General features: G+C 34.1%; 4 protein-coding genes across 4 annotated transcripts; 2 read left to right on the top strand and 2 right to left on the bottom strand.

The window, feature by feature from the left end:
• Positions 1-332: 332 nt before the first annotated feature.
• On the bottom strand, positions 333-3,150 carry LOC110626203 (protein IQ-DOMAIN 6). Its single transcript, XM_021771986.2, has 5 exons — positions 2,887-3,150; positions 2,557-2,805; positions 1,653-1,877; positions 1,428-1,541; positions 333-1,279 (listed from the first exon to the last, which is right to left on the bottom strand). The coding sequence occupies exons 1-5, from the start codon at positions 2,950-2,952 to the stop codon at positions 617-619; spliced, it is 1,317 nt and encodes a 438-aa protein (XP_021627678.1). The 5' UTR covers positions 2,953-3,150; the 3' UTR covers positions 333-616.
• A 709-nt stretch (positions 3,151-3,859) lies between these two features.
• On the bottom strand, positions 3,860-6,234 carry LOC110625902 (IQ domain-containing protein IQM1). The gene is made up of 8 exons (XM_021771593.2): positions 5,846-6,234; positions 5,646-5,760; positions 5,459-5,524; positions 5,276-5,364; positions 5,086-5,173; positions 4,746-4,976; positions 4,567-4,668; positions 3,860-4,486 (listed from the first exon to the last, which is right to left on the bottom strand). Exons 1-8 carry the CDS (start codon positions 6,232-6,234, stop codon positions 4,001-4,003), a joined length of 1,566 nt encoding a protein of 521 aa, XP_021627285.1. The 3' UTR covers positions 3,860-4,000.
• A 5,168-nt stretch (positions 6,235-11,402) lies between these two features.
• Positions 11,403-12,635, top strand: LOC110625903. Its single transcript, XM_021771594.2, has 2 exons — positions 11,403-11,683; positions 12,247-12,635. Exons 1-2 carry the CDS (start codon positions 11,644-11,646, stop codon positions 12,480-12,482), a joined length of 276 nt encoding a protein of 91 aa, XP_021627286.1. The 5' UTR covers positions 11,403-11,643; the 3' UTR covers positions 12,483-12,635.
• Positions 12,636-13,188: 553 nt separating this feature from the next.
• On the top strand, positions 13,189-16,529 carry LOC110626346. The gene is made up of 3 exons (XM_021772184.2): positions 13,189-15,655; positions 16,053-16,117; positions 16,208-16,529. Exons 1-3 carry the CDS (start codon positions 15,547-15,549, stop codon positions 16,445-16,447), a joined length of 414 nt encoding a protein of 137 aa, XP_021627876.1. The 5' UTR covers positions 13,189-15,546; the 3' UTR covers positions 16,448-16,529.

Raw genomic sequence — 16,529 nt, 5'->3', positions numbered from 1 at the left:
ATTTGTATGAATTTAAAACTCATAATTGAAGCGTTTAATTTAAAAAATATAAAAATTAATCCGTTAATTAAATTAAAATTTCAGACATGGAAGTATAATTTACCTCATCATTAAACTGCGAGAAAGGGCATTTCCTAGCAAATGTGTGTTACAAAGGTAGGAAAACACCCAAATATTGCAGGACTATGGCAGAACATTAATACTCATTGTCTGTGCGAGATAATGATTTCATATCACACAAACCTAGCAGATGTACTGAGTGTTTCCATTATTCAGAAAACAGATGTTCCCTCTTCAATCTTGATTGAATCATAACTGTGACATACATAGTATCAGTGAAACACCAATTCATCATCAAATTCACTACGAGTACTTGAAAAATCCACATCTTACTTTACTAGCTGCTTCAGAACATTTTGGCACCATGAGATGTTGGCAGACACACTCACTGAAACATAATGCAAATTGATTAACAGGTTTCTATTCTACAATCACAATCATTCCAAAGATTTATACTACAAGTATATGTATATATCTCAACTAGTTTTGATACTTCTTGAATGGCGTCAAGGGCAACAAGCAGTTGAACTCATCACTGAACTATCCCAATCCGAGCTTAGTGTCGCCGATTTCTCAGCTCATCATGTCTACCCAAAGGGATTGGTGGGTAAAGATCCCTGCATACTTTAAATGAAGGATTGGAACCAGCACTGCCCTTGGCGTCTCCATTGGAAAGTGGCATTGACAACATATGAAACTGATCCTCCATCACATGCCTGCATCCTTTTTGCTTGGCCTTAGTTGACTCTGTGAGATTCATGTAAGTCGGATTCCGGTTACAACTCTCTTCTCCTTTGTCCACCACGATGGTGTTGCTAGACAATGGAATTGGAGAAACACTTGTAGATGAAGTGCAATCAGAGCTCTCATCGTACAGGGATTCAGAACTTGGGGCAGAAGATGAGCGGGTACTCTGCTGACCGACCACAGGAGGCTTAGCAAGAATTCTTGTTGAGACATTGTTTCTTATCACCTTTACAGAGTCATGTATCGATGGATATGAAGAGATATTGGCAATTTTATCCTCACTTTTCCTGGAAAATGAAGTCTCTGATAAGACAGTATGAGTTTCTTCCATCAGTCGGTTTTCCCATGGCTTGGCTGCCATCCACCGTTCTAGCCAGCTCCATCCAGGGCTGCTGTTATCCAGCTTTTGATTCTTGATAGCTGATGCTGACTTGTTTGTTCTTCTAGCTGGGCTTGCACATGATCTTGATTGCTGAAAGCAAGGAACAAAAGGTGCATTCTAAACCTCTAAAACATCAAAACCACTTGTAGCTTAACCATTATCTTGAGTTATTATGCAAGTTTATCTAGTTTACATATTCCAATCTTAACTAGCTTGTGAGCCTTGTGAACTTCATTACCTGTTGAGAGAGGGCGTATGCAATTGCTCTCTCCCTCTTGATGGCTCCTTCTTGCCTCAGTTGTAACTTTGCTCTAACTTCATCCACAGTTCCCAGACTATCGCACCATCCTTGCTGACAATTTTGAGAGAGAGCATTATTCAGACTAACATCACCTTTTCAATGATGTAAGAACATTCTGACAATGAAAGTTGGAATAGATTTTGGAGTATCAGATTATAATACCTCAGCCTGCTTGGTGGGATCAACATTGTTGTATTCATCCAATAATTTCTGCGAAGCTTGTGCTTCTGAAGACATTCTGGCTCCCTGTGCTCTCATTCGAGCTTGAACCCTGACAAGGGCTTCCATGCACCTCAGTGTTACAGCAGCCTGCTTTCGGACCTGCCGACCACGAAATATTGCTTGGATCCTCACCACTGCTTTCAAGGCCCTCAATGCCCGTCTTGCCTGCAAATTAATAACATAAATCCCCACAAACAAAAGAAAGTGGCACTTGCAAGAAAAGAATTCTGAAGTGTAGCCATGACATTTCATATATGCAATCAAATTGAACAAGTCCTTAACAACTAAATTCTGAGGGTGTACTAATTTTATAACTTAGCTTCCTAATTCATGAGCATGAGCATTATAAAAGGTGATTCAAGAAAATTAGGAAATTATTTCGAAAAGAAACAGAAGAATGATGTACTTAGCAGTTTTAAATGTAATCATCTGTTCCGATCCAAAGACTTGTTAGTTCTTAAATTTTCATCTTCTTGTTTTTCCAATTATCAGTTCTTTTGGAAAATGATTGAACTCAACTATTAAAAGACCTAGCAGTCTATGGCCTGCATTCAACTACTGAACAGTTCCTACAACGACCAAAATTTAGGCGATTCAAGAGAGCAAATGAGCTCAGCTGCACTGAGGGACCACCCAAAATTAGCTGAAGAGAATTGAAAACTGGTGCTAAAATGCTATTAGTTTTGGAACTTCTTGGAGCACAAATTTACAAATAGAGACCTACAAACCCTAAAACGATAATAAACCTTAGCTTCAAACTTGCAAAATACCGACAAAAAACCAATTCATTAACTTCAAAGTTAAAGAGAACAAGGAATGGCCAAATAAAAGAAACCCAAATTACCAACAAGCCCCGAAAAGCTGTTTGAATCCGGATTGCAGCCCATTCTTGCTTGACGACCATGAAATCTCTCGGCGGAGCTCTGACAACAGTAGCCATGGCCGCAGCGAACTCATGATCAAGGACAAGGGAAGACTCCGACGATGCTACATGGACCCTTTTCAATTCCTTCGATGAGGATGGTATGGATCCCTCCGATGAGCTCCTCCATAACCTCCATTTTTTCTTGCCCTTATTGTCGCTCTGTTTTCCCTGTGAAGAGTGTGAGGGAGAAATGAAAATTTAAGCACAGAGAAGAACAAAAATAAATGAGTGTGGTGAAGGGAAGATTACAAAGTCGGTCGGTGGAAGCTTTTTGAGAGTGATTAGAGACATGAGCCATTTTCCTGAAGTGCCCATTTAGTGGAAACAGATCACTCGTCAATCCTTGAAAGCAGAAATGGATTTCAGAAAACTGGTTTTGGAAGCAGAAATTGGCAATAGAAGCTAACTAGAGAATGAGAGTTTTGGGTTGGAGATTTTGGGGTTTCAGCGGTTGGTGTTAGGTGTTATTAGAGGAGAGAGCCGTTTGAAATTTGAACTTTTGAATAAAAGGTGGAAGATTTCGTAACGGATATATGGACTTTTTGTGCTTGTGGTTAACAAAGTCAAGTTTATAATAACCAATGGACTTTTATAATTTTATAATAATTGTAGGTAGTTTGATTTGATTTAATAATTAAAAAGTATAAGATTTATATTTTTAGATTTAAGTTAAATTCCACATTTTCGATTTAAAAATTATATATCACACTAATTTTATTGTACAATTTATACTAAATTTTAAAAAAATTATTATTTTTACCGTGATAAAAATAGCCAAATTAGCTTAAAAAAATTCTTGACTTAAAATTTCGATCATAGAACTTTTAATTTCAAATGCATTAAGTCCTTATCTATCGGGCTTTTAATTTTTCATCCAAATTATATACATATAGAATTTTATTTAGACAGAAAAACATAAATTTTATTTTCTCATTTTAATTCATTAATATATAGAATTTTGAATCAATTGATTAGTAATTTACTAATCATGTCTATTTTATAGAAATTAATATTTAAATTTTGATCATCTTACTTTTTTAAAATATTCAAATTGCCTTTAAATTTTTCTGAAGTCATTGTGTATATGTGGTCAAAACTCAATACCTTACTCTGAAGTTTTATTAAATTTAAGTTTTAATGTACAATAGCGATCAAAACCATGTAAGAAAAATAAATAAATAAATAAAAGACCCATATGATGAGGGTCATAAAAAATGTAAAAATCTCAGTGTTGGAGGTTAGTCCAATTATTATCTATTGTGAGTTTACCTTCCTTGAAATAGAGTCTCATCCTAAAGGCAAAAGACCTGCCACAATGTCTTGAACCTAAAAAACTTGCCTATGTGAGTTGAGTTTTGAATGTCTACTTAGTAGTAGGAGCTTGAACTCTAGGGCTTGTAAGCCCCAAATATGGAAGCCTTGGGGACAGGTGAACTTTTGGGCTAGGTCTTGGTGAAGGGATTGGACCACATGTGGCCAAAGATCCAGCCACAAACCTTGGCCTTGGTGATAAATTCACATGTTCGAGTGCCTGTAATTGTAGGCATGCAGGGTATTCTCTAACGCAGCCAATACGAGGTCCAGCCCCTGTGCTCCATTTGCATGACAATGGCTTGTGCAGATCAAAAACTGCACTTGGACTATTAGCTATGGGACTCTCCTTATTATCTTCATTTCTTTCTTTTGTGTCCACATTTGCTTCCTTACTACTATTTGAATTGGCATTGACCTTATTTGTTTCGCCTTTTGCACTCACATCTTCAATTTGTAGGGTACCCTTCATGCTCTCTACTTTGTGCTTTTGATCTTCTTCTTTGGTTGGTGGGATGTCATCGTCCATGGGACATTTCTACATAAAAAAAAAAAAAACACATTTTATTATCTACATAGAATTCCCACGATCGAATGTGATAATAGCCATATACATACTTTAACATCTGTTAAGTTTACATTGTGCTCGTCCAAGAAGTCAATGAACTCTAAGAAATTCTCTTCTGATGGGCGATAATGCCCACTGTAGGACCATACAGCCTGAAGGAGACAAGAGAAAGGTCAGGGGGATTTTAGTTGGTTTTTCTAGCACCAATATGATTATTATTATTAGGTACCTCAAGAATCCCATCATGTGCAATCAATCTCCCAGCAGCAATGGCAGCACCACCAGCTAGAAAACTAGAGTGCTGAAACAAGCCTTTCTCCTTCTTGCCTACGTACATGGTCCTTGATGCACTTAGAACAAATATCCACTTAGTCCCTTCGACAGTTTCCACTGGTTTTCCACTTTGTTTGTAAACTAGCCTCCCATCCACCACTATCACTTCATATGCCTCCCTTTCTTTCTGCAATTCAATATACATTAATTTTTGCTAATTTTATTATTAAATTTAAATGTGAATGAGTCCATGCATGATATGAAAATTATAAAAATAAAATAATTAATGTGCTTACTGGACCAAGATATTTGATGCATTGACGTTGTAGTTTAGTCCTCGGACATGTCTCAATATTTAATTCTTTCCCATCTCCCACGTCCAGCCTTCATTAATTAATTTCCACAAAGAAGTTGCCAAGAAATTAATTTACGACACCACTAGAACCCAAAAATAAATAAAAAAGCGACCTTTTCTTAATTAATTACCAGTAGAAAAATGGCTGTGAGCTTTCACTACCAAACCAAACATTATAGTACAAGTGCAGATTGTGACCATATCGATGCCTTGGATCAATCTGTTCAAAAACATAAGCAAAGCAAAATTTTAGATCCATGATATTGAAATTATTTTTAAAATACATAAATTGATTAGTTTCTAACTGGGCTTACAGCTTCAAGCCAATGTCTTAAAGCTAACTGTTGAGCCTTCTCATCCTTGGACAAACCCTTTGCAAACTGCACAATGCAAATCAATTTGCAATAATCCAGATTAATGGAGTCAAATAGAAAATATACTATGATTTTAAGCGAAAATATTATTTATTTATTGTTCGAATGTATACATGTGATCAAGTACCTTAGCTACCCTGGTCCTAGCTCGTGCCCACCGAGAAACGGCAGTTTCCGATCTGTCAGAATCAAAGAAAGATATAGAACTCCGCCGCAAGGTTGCAAAGTCCAACGCCTTCCACCTACAGTACAGAAAAATCACAATGAGAGAACTTGAAGACACAAACCCAAATGATGTACTTGATAATAATTAATATAAAAACAAACCATAGCTCTTCCACAACCACCGCACAGTCAGCGAGGTTCCTGCGAGTCCGGTAACTCTTGTAAGCCTTCTGCAACTTAGTTGCAGCTGCATCAAGCTCCGTAGCTGGCCTTGGAGATGGTGCGTAGGCAGGTTCTACGGAAGAAACTGCGGCATACAATTTATTTTCATTGCCTTTAATATCGAGATTTAGATTCTTGAATGAAAATGTTGTTTGGACATTGGTCGCAGTTGACTTCATTTTCTTGAAGGATAAAGATTCTTGAATGAGCAGATCATTAGTGTAGCCATCAGATTCATCAACATTGTTCAAATCCCTTTTCTTGAAGCTTATAGTTCTCAACGTTTCTCCATTTTTTGATTTGAGATCTGGTGATCTGACTGTAACCATTTCTCCGTCGATTGCTGATGAACGAGAAAAAACAAATTTCCATTATTTCAAGATGATATAATATATATAATGCAACACAGAAGCATGCATGGATATTCAAACATAGTTAGATTAATCATAAACCATATCTGACCAGTTTTGTTGGTTAATCACCAACTCCTTGATGATATTGAAATATTCTACCGTTGAAGCTCTCTCCGCACGTCAATTAGTCAGCATTTTGGATTTGACCATAATTGATTAAATTCTACCATATAAAAACTTATTTTTCTAAAAACCCAAAAAATGAAATTGCATGTTGAATTGAAATTTCAAAACAAACCCCTGTATTGGCATCCCCATTCATCTTGATATACATACATCAAGCAAGTTTCTGAGCATATCTATATATATATAACAGAGCTTCTCGTGCATGCATGCAGGAGAATGATTAAAAAGAAAGTGAGAAAGATAATAAAATGCATACCTGTGAGTAGAATGTGTCTGAAACCAGAAAGCTTTTGATTATAACTACAATGGAGAAGAATGAGTAATCAATGGGGCCTCTTCGTTTGTTTATATAATAGCAGGAAGGTGAATTAGGGAATGGGGTCACCTTCAAACACGTATTGGACAAAGACTGTAAATAGAAAATGGAAAAGAAGAAGAAAATACTCAGAGGAAATCTTGTATCCAAGTGTGACTTGAAAAGTAGAGTAGCACGAGGGAGAGGGGTTGAACTTGAAGAGTTCAAAGTTTTGATATTTAATAATAATAATATTATTATTATTATTAATTATCATGAATTAAGGTAATTCCGACAATAAACATAAATTGGAAAACAAGTAACAAAAAATTAAGAATTAAATGGAGTTAATAAGATAACAAGGAATTAGTCAAAAATAAGGAAAAATAATAACGTAACTGAAGATTGTAGGGGTGAGCATTCGGTCGGTTCGGTTTTGAACCGAACCGAACTGAATAAACCGAAAACCGAAATTTTAGTGTTTATGAAAACCGAATCGAACCGATTTTGGTCAGAAATCGAATCGAACCGAACCGGTCTAATTCGGTTCGGTTTGATCGGTTTTGATTTTTAATAATTTTTTTATTTTTAATATTTTAAAATTTAATTAAAATATTTTAATTTTAATATAATTTAATTTCTTTATATTATTGAAAAAATATATTATTATCACTAATCGGTTCGGTTCGGTTTTTTCAGTTTTTTTCTGATCAAAACCGAACCGAACCGAAATAATTAAAATTTCTAAAATTAAAAACCGAACTGAACTGAAATGTATAAAAAATCAAATCAAATTTTTAAATCGATTCGATTCAGTCGATTTTTTCGATTTGAATCGAATACTACTCACCCCTAGAAAATTGTGTTTCATGTTTATCCATGAAGAGAGACACAGAGAGAGTCTTTCAACCAAGAAGCTTCCCAGAAAAATTACGTACAAGATAAAATAACTAATTAATAATCGAATCCCAATTCTCCATTCATTAACAGCATTGATATGGTATTAATTCTCGTTTTTATGGTGTGATAGTAATAAAATTATGAAATTGATTGAGGGATATGAAGTTCATGTGGGTGAATTAGGTCTCATCATTGAAAAAATATAACCAATTTCGCCTATGCAAAATTAGTACTAAAGTCAATCTCTAATTGGAATTGCATCACAAATTTATTGAATTAAATTTCAATTTAAACCTACTAAATTCAAGAGTTAATATATATGAATCTGAGCTAAAACGTGGACTAGGGTTGATGAAGCCACAAAAAGAGTCAAACTCTAAACCATAAGAAAGTTTGGCAGTGTCAATTACTTCAAAAGGTGAGTTTCACACGTACTGTACAAAGTAATACTTTAATAATTAATTGTAGATTTTTAATTGATGTATGGCCAAATTAAACTATGAACACATTCTTTTCTTCTGGGTCTTAATACGCTACATTTTCTCGTCGTTTGACGTGTTATACTAAAACATATTTACTTCAATTTTCTCTTTGACGTCCTCCATGTTGCCTGGAAAGCGACGGAAATTAAAATCCTGACTTCTTTGAAACTTATTCATTTTTTTAATTTATTTAGTGATTTTTTCTGTATACTCTTTTTATTTTATAATTTTTTTATATATATTAAAAAATATATTTTTTTATTAGAATTTCAATTATACCACCTAATACGTTAAATTTTATTAAGTATTAAAAGATATAATTTTAAAAAATTTCTTAAAAATAAAATAACATTAAATATAATTATAATAGTTCAATTTATATTATTATAATATAAAAAAATAAATAATAATTTTAAAACAATCGAAAAAAAAATTATGAAATAGAGGGAATATCATTTTTTATATTTTATTCTTTTGATTTGCTGCGATTATAATAATTAGGGGTGTAAACGAATCAAACTGTTCGTGAGCTATTCGAGACTCGATTCGATAAAAGTTCGATCGGGCTCGATTCGTTTTCTAAACGAGCCGAACTCGAGCTCATTTTTTATGATCGTTTAATAAATGAACCGAGTTTGAACTTACCAGTATTCGGCTCATTTAGCCTCGTGAGCTCTACTCATTTTCAAGCTCGTGAATAGACTCGCGAACAAGCTCGTGAATAGGCTCACGAACAAGTTTATGAGCATGCTCGCGAACAAGTTCATGAGTTCGCCAACACCAATCCCACATCAAAAGTTGAAGGGATATGGAGGATTATGATTTCTTTATAAAAAGACAATTCTTCTCCATTTTTTTTCATTAGTTTTGGATTTGAGAGATTTCAATTAAATAAAAATAATAATTTAAAAAGTCTTACCTCATAATTTAAATTTTATTTTTAATTTAAATTTATTTATAATTTAAATGAATTTAAATTATATCGAATTTGTTTATAATATAATCAAGCTTCGAGACTAAATGAGCTCAAATTCTAACTTTTTAAATGGAGTTTGAGTTAGCTCATTAATGTGATAAACAAGTTTATTACGAATCGAGTTCAAGTTTAATATTTATTTTATGAATCGAGTTTGACCTTATAAATGAAACTCGAGTTTTTAAATTTATTTTCTAATCGAGCTTGAGCTTATTAAAACTCGCATTGACTCGGTTCGATTACAGCCCTATAAATAATAAAATCTAAACATAAGTGATGCTCTAATATCAGTAAATGATAAACTTAAGGTGTATTTTGATAAATTTGATTTGGTTTATCTCTCTTACTTTCTTTATCCCTTTACCTTTTTTTCTTTAATGACGTTTAATTGCTATTCTGCATTTATACCCACATGTCACAGTCACGCTAACCATATATACGAACATACTATGTCCTTTTTCATCGTCAGTTATTTAATTTCATCAAGTATCATGTGGACACGATCCCAAGCTACGTGGCCAAAGGAATAAATATGGTCAGACCTCTAGTGCGTAGGCTTAAGCTCAGTCTTATTCATCAAAGTGAAATTTGGATTTGTATGCGAAGAAGTGTATAATTTGGATTTGTATGCGAAGAAGTGTATATATTGGGTCTCAACAAAGTCAAAATCTAACCTTTTTTAGTGCGAGTTGGGATGTCCAAAATCCGATTATCATGCATTAACTTATCCGGTGATATTTACTATAATAAATTTAAGTTCCCTGATTTTTTTAAATATTATTTTGTATATATTGTGAAAATAATAAGTAATTCAAAATAATATATTCATAAATTACACATTAAGATAATATATAAAATATTAAAAATCTATAAGATATCATATTTATAATAATGTTATAAATTACTATAAAATATTGTAAAAAGATTAAATTTAATTATATAATTAATGTATATCACTAATTGCTTTCTCGAGTAATTTTTATTCACGGTCACTAAATTTAAATCACTTTTTATTTGGAGAATTTCAATTTGCTTTGAGAAAATCATTAACTTTTAAATATTTATATAAAATAGTTACTCAAGTGTTTTTTCGATAAATTTTTCGATAAAATACACGTGTGTCATATTTCAATTTAAAAATTTCACACATCTCAAAAGAAATAAAAAAAATTAAAGAAGAGAAAATTAATCCATTTCACTCACACATCTCATATGAAGCAAAAGGCTCAGTTACAATGTCTAAAGGAAGCAATAGAAGCATGTGACCAATATGTAGTTGTAACTCTAATGTGGATTTGAAAACTCTATGGGGTTGATTCTTTGGTGTTGAAGTTTTCTTGTGACCTTTCTTGAAGATATCTCTCTATCTCTTTGAAGCGATTAAAGGGATTAGCAACTCTGCTTCTATAACCCTAGGGGATACTTAGGGCTCCGCATCAGGATGCAAATTGAGATTGGAGAATCTGGTGGGTCCAACCAAGGGTAGTGGTTTTTGGAGGTGGAGTAAATGGAGAGGAAGGAGGATGTCGTCAACAAGGAGTTCATCGGCGAATACTAGATCAGGTTTCAGAAAAGATAGATTACAGACCATCCAAAACTCGAATTCAGGGGAGGTGGAAGCGATGTTTCTTCTTCCACTACTGCATGAAGAGAGAGTGGTGCTTGACTGCGTATATTTTTGGGGCTGTCCATGGCTGAGCAAGAGAGAGAGGAGATAAGGTTGGGAAGTTTCTTAGTATAAAACGGTACGTTTTATCTGAAATTGGAAACTCATTGGAACGATTATATTAGATAAATATTTAAACGTTAATAACTTTTTAAAAAGAAATTAAAATTTAATTATTATAATAAAACAGTCATTAAAATTCAGTAAGTGAAAATTACCTTTACTTGCCCACTATATAATCTCTAAATAACTAACTGTCACTTAAACGAAATGTTTGGTCAGCTTGAGTAGAAAATTAGTCATGGATTAATATTTTTGACAACTAAGGTGGATTTTGAAACTACCATATAATTCTGATATCACAAACTAATTAATTATTATATTAATTTGTAAATTAAGTGAGTTTCATAAGAAAAATAAAATATCTTTCTTGCAAAAAACATTCAATCAGCTTCACAATTAAATTTTCAGTGTATATATTAAAAAATTATTTCACACACTCGATTTATTCATCCTGCTAATAAAATTCTGATACATAATTAAAAATTTAAAAAAAAATCTGAAACCACATATTAATTTAAAATTCTAAACTTCAAAATTTGAAATTCAGTTTTGTAAAATCATAATTAGAGGCCCATTTCCATCACCATCACATAGCATCCCACTGGCCCACTTGATGTGTTAAAGAAGCAATTTGAGAATGGATAGCATCTGAACCGTCCATTTCTCCATATGGCCATCAGACCCACTTGCATAAACGGCCTGGATACGCTTGTTCCAGCAACGGCACTGTTCAGGTTAACGTTGATAAGCTAATTAGCTTAATCGAGTCCAGATACAGAGAAAGAAACAAGAAAAGTTTCTTAGCTGAGAAATTTCAATGGCAGAATCAAAACCAGACTCAACAAAGTCCCCATCAGGTATCTAAATGTTTTGTCTGTAGATGATTCACTTGTTGCTATAGTGTTGATTCTCTTGAAGATAGCTATTGTAGTTTAGTTCTTGCTTTTAATCTCTCGATACGTAATGTTCCTAAATTTGTTCATAAGCTTTGGATAGATGATAGCCTTTATCTTTAGTTACTATAATCCTTCATATGGGTCGATTCATTTACTGTTGCTGCATCCAACAAAGGAAGAAATTTGGCGGGGGAGATTTCTTCTCCTCGAGCAGTGACACTGCTCTGAAATTCAGTACAGCTAAAAGGCTTAAACTTTTTCACCCATCAAGATGGATGATGGATTTGGGTTTTTCTTTTTCTTTTTCTTTGGGTTGTCTATGAAAGTCTCTTTAGTATCATACGGAATCGGCGATATTTTCTATGTTTGAAGATGCAATTTTGCTATCTTTTCTTTCACTGAAGGAATGAAAACCATGTCCTTCATGTAATATGAACTCTAATTTGTAAGCAATTTGAACTGCGGAAGCAAAAATACTGAGGCTTGTGCTTTCTTTGTTTGGTTTTGAACTTTTGATATTGAAGAAAAAGATGGAAAATCTCCAAATATATTTGAAAGAGCCAAGGAAGAGATTGAGTCAATAATTCACATTCCTCGCCATCATAAAGAAACGCATGGAACAAGTGATGAGATTGATGAGAATACCTCCACAGATGAAATCAAAGGACCAGGTGTATTTGAACGAGTGAAGGAAGAACTTGAGGCCATTGTTGAAGCAATTCATCCAAAGAAGGATGAAAAACACAAGTCATCTTCCTAGAGAGGAAGTGAAGTATGTCTGTGAAAGTATGATTGTTGTGGGATTCAATGGTGGAAGTCTGCTACAGTTGGTTATTTAGATGAACTTGGACATGGCAGCATGTATCATTATTGTATTGTTTGCTTTGAAATTGAAAAACTCTATTTCATTTTATTGTTTTTGGTGTTAATTTTCCAATTTCAATTCAAAGCATACATATGCAATCACTATCTTGCAATTTGATTGTATTTAGTAATTTGAAAGAAAGAGTGCCGTTTGGATTCAGGCTTTTCATCCAAAGAGTAGTCAATTGATTTCACACTCATAAAATGTTGAAGGCACTACAAGCATTGGCCTTCTCAGGGCTGCAAATACACCAAATCAGGCTATGGTTGGCTTCATTACATTTCTATTTGGCATGAGTGATCAATGTGCTCTACATGGAGCTATCCTTTAGTTGAACCTGTGTAGCTTTGCTAAATAAGTTTAAAACCTTTAAGCCAAATAATAATCTGTTTGAGGTTGCGCTGCTTTTATTATGAATTGCATTAGTTTCTGTTTGTGCTCAATTAGCCACCTTTGACTGTTGCTGGATGCAAGAGTCCTTATCTGTCACAATTAGCTCAATATGATTGAATGTGAGGAAATTAGCAAAAAAGGCGTGCACATTGTTCAATTACTTAGATTTTTGGATGATGCAGAGATATTAATGGTTGATAAATACTGATAATTCTTGGATAGAGTATTAGAACGGTAAAACTTCTAAGCCATCTCTGGCAATGAATCAACAATTTGAAGTGTTTTTCTTGCATATTCTTGATAAACCAGAGTTAAAGAATAAACCAGGGTTTATATGCAGTTCAGAAAAACTGGAGAAAGAAAATATTTAGTGGCAGTGGCCAGTGACTATCAAATTACTATGATATCTAGACATGAGACTATCAAATATCTCCTACATTATGGTTTACCTTTGCTGATTGAGAACACTGAAATCATATGTCATGAACAAAGATTGCATTACATATCTGTTCTGGACTTCAGAGCAAACTGTTTTTAGACTTTTAACTATGGAGAAACAACCTCTCTCCCTATTTTATTTCTTGTAGGAACAGTACACAAACCCGCACTTTATTTTGTTGTCTATATTAATGAGGAAATGGTTGATTTCTGATATGATCATGTGCTAATAAAAAGTTGTTATAATTGTTGCATCATCATTAATTATTCTGAAATAGATGCATTAAAGGCTTAAGAGAGATATGACATTGGTTGCATGTACAGGTATGGCCCATATGCAGCAGATAGGCTTCTTGGTTCAATTTGACCAATATAGGCACATGGAATTTGTATCTATACATGTGTAGATAATAGCCAAAATACAGCTTGTAGCACCTAAGTTTTTCTATTTAGCCCTATCTAAAATCCATATGTTAATGGTCACTTGTCATTATGTATTATCTTTAAATGTTTTTCTCTGAAATTCTTCAAAATGTAAACCCTGTAGATGGGTCCTGTATGTATTACTTTCCTTGCATTACATGAATGTTGTTGATGAGGTCTGAATCTGTGACCTAAAAATAACAGTGAATCAACATTATTGAGGTTTTAGTGGTACAGAGTTACAGTGTATTTTATTAAAGGCAAAAAATAATAACATCCAGTTTTGATTCGACTAACTGTTTTTTGATGGAGAAACATACCATTGCTAATCTTTATAGGTGGAGAAAGAAGTGCTGAATGGAGAGAGTACAGCAAATTGAATGATCAAATCACTCAAATCAGCACAAGTATCAATGAGTATTTCCTTGACCAAATTGCATAGCAGATTATTAAAGACATACACTTTTCTTTTACTTCTCTTGTTGATATTTCACGAATCTTTTATAACATTTATGAACCCACAAAGTCCCTTATTTGGGAAAATTCTCTCTCATATACACATACTCAGTTAGTGACTATCAGTATCACACACAAACACACAGCTCACACCTCAAACACCTCAAAACTGAATAAGTTTATATGCTTGCTTAGCTGCTACCTGGTGTTTAGTAGCCATAGATGCTTGAGTTCGTAAATTTAAAGATGAAACTGTTGATAGTGTGTCATGGAGTAGAATCAAGTTCCTCATTGAATGTGCACATCTGGAGATACCAGAAAGGTAACTAGGACCACAGAACGTATTTAATTATCATCATAGCTGATGGTCCAAATGGATTTTCCAGATTGGAGAGTGGCACATCCTTCTCTCCATGTTTCCCACCTTCCAACCTGTGAAAGGTTGACCTTAACTCTCCTTATTTAAATTTATTAACTAACTCATTAAAGATCCTTAGCAGTCCTGCATGTCTGAGACACTGATGCCTTTTTAATTTTTTTAATGTGAAAGGGTCTCTGCCACTGGATTTGTTTTCTGCCTTTTATGGGATTGAAACTATGAGGGGAAACAAAAACAAAAAAAAAAAGAAAAGAAAAAGAAAAAAAAGAAGGGCTCTGCTCTGCAGCCTACGGGGTAGCTAAGATTTTCTTTTGTATTATTGTCAGTGATTTATGGGGTCCCTACAGATTTCCCAGACCCCCAAATTAGGAGCTGTTATTTTGTGAAAATGAACAATCTTCTAAATTGTTGTTTAGGCTGATTTTGAGAGAGAGAAGAAAGAAAAAGGAAAGTATAGAGAGGTTTGGCTTGTGTTGGAAGGTAAAGAAATCAATGGGTAGAAGAGGAAAGACATAGAAAACAGATTGAGGATGAGGTTTCTCAAGTGAGTTGTCAAGTGAAAAGAAACTTACAGGTATTCTCACTAACTGATGAGAAAATAGAATCACTTGTTTGTGAAGCAATATCAGTAGCTCTACCACTGCAATTTAAGAAGAGAAAAGGAGAAATCCAAGAAAATTTTGGAGGTTCTGTGGGTTGCTTTTTGGGAAATGGAGATGAATTTGTTAAGATTTTTCCATCTCCATATATCCCAGTAGAGATCATGCAGAGCCACCTAAAGTTTGTGAGTGAATCAAAAGCTTCCCTCTTTCTCTCTCAAACAAATTGTCATCATAGTCACCATCATCACTAGAGATTCTAATTAAGCACATGGAGGCAAGACTTTGTTGTTTTGTATTAGCACTGCAAATAATGAGTTTTGTTTCTGGGACAAGCAGACCCTTTGCACCTAATAATGGTGTTGCTGTAGATCAACCAGGTTAGCTACTTCTCTTCCCTTTTAGAACTCTTTTTAATAGCCTATTTAACATTCTCTTTCTAGTTGCAATTTCTTTTTCAACAATTTTTTAACATCATTTCTTTGGATTTCAAATTCATTGGTCTTGTGAACCCTTTTTCTTTTGTTACTGTTATCACAATGAAACTTTCGTGATACATAATCAGCAAGCAAAAGACAAAAGAAATCCATTTTCCCAGAAAACTATTTTTCCAGTAGACTTTCTCAGTGTAAAAGTTTCTATTGACTGCTGTTTTTCAATTTAGCTTTAGTGACCATTTTCCTAGGACCTTCTCTCTCTCTCTCTCTCTCTCTCTCTCCAGCTTGCAAATTTACCAATTCAAGTACTAACAGACAAAAATGGATGATCATATCACAGGCCAGAGTCAATCTCCGCAAGTTATTTTGAGCTCAAACTTAGGCACCCAGATGGGTTCTAAACAAGTAATCTCTCTCTCCCTCTCTCTCTCTTTAGAAGATGTTAAGCCCAAAATAAGATGTTAAATTGAAGAGATGTTCAATCCACTTTTGCAGGATTCTAAAAGCATGGGAGAAGAAGGGGGAGGATTAAATGAAGATGCATGCACAAAAGGGTTGAACAAAATTGGGTCAAGTCCACCAAGCTGTGAACACAAGTGCTTTGGCTGTAGGCCATGCCAAGCAATCCAAGTGCCCACAACTAGCAAGACCCATAGTCATTTGGGTGTCAATTATGCAAATTATGAGCCTGAGGGATGGAAATGCAAATGTGGCCCTTCCTTCTATAGCCCATAAGCCTCTTATGATCCTAGTGTTCTTTTTTTGGGTGTGTGCAAAGTTATTTTCATAAATCTAATTTAGGCAATAATTTTCTTAA

The sequence above is a fragment of the Manihot esculenta genome, chromosome 11, assembly GCF_001659605.2.
Source record: "Manihot esculenta cultivar AM560-2 chromosome 11, M.esculenta_v8, whole genome shotgun sequence".
In the NCBI taxonomy this organism is placed as follows: Eukaryota; Viridiplantae; Streptophyta; class Magnoliopsida; order Malpighiales; family Euphorbiaceae; genus Manihot; species Manihot esculenta.
Note: the sequence above shows the minus strand (reverse complement) of the source record. Positions and strands in the feature narration are given on the sequence as shown.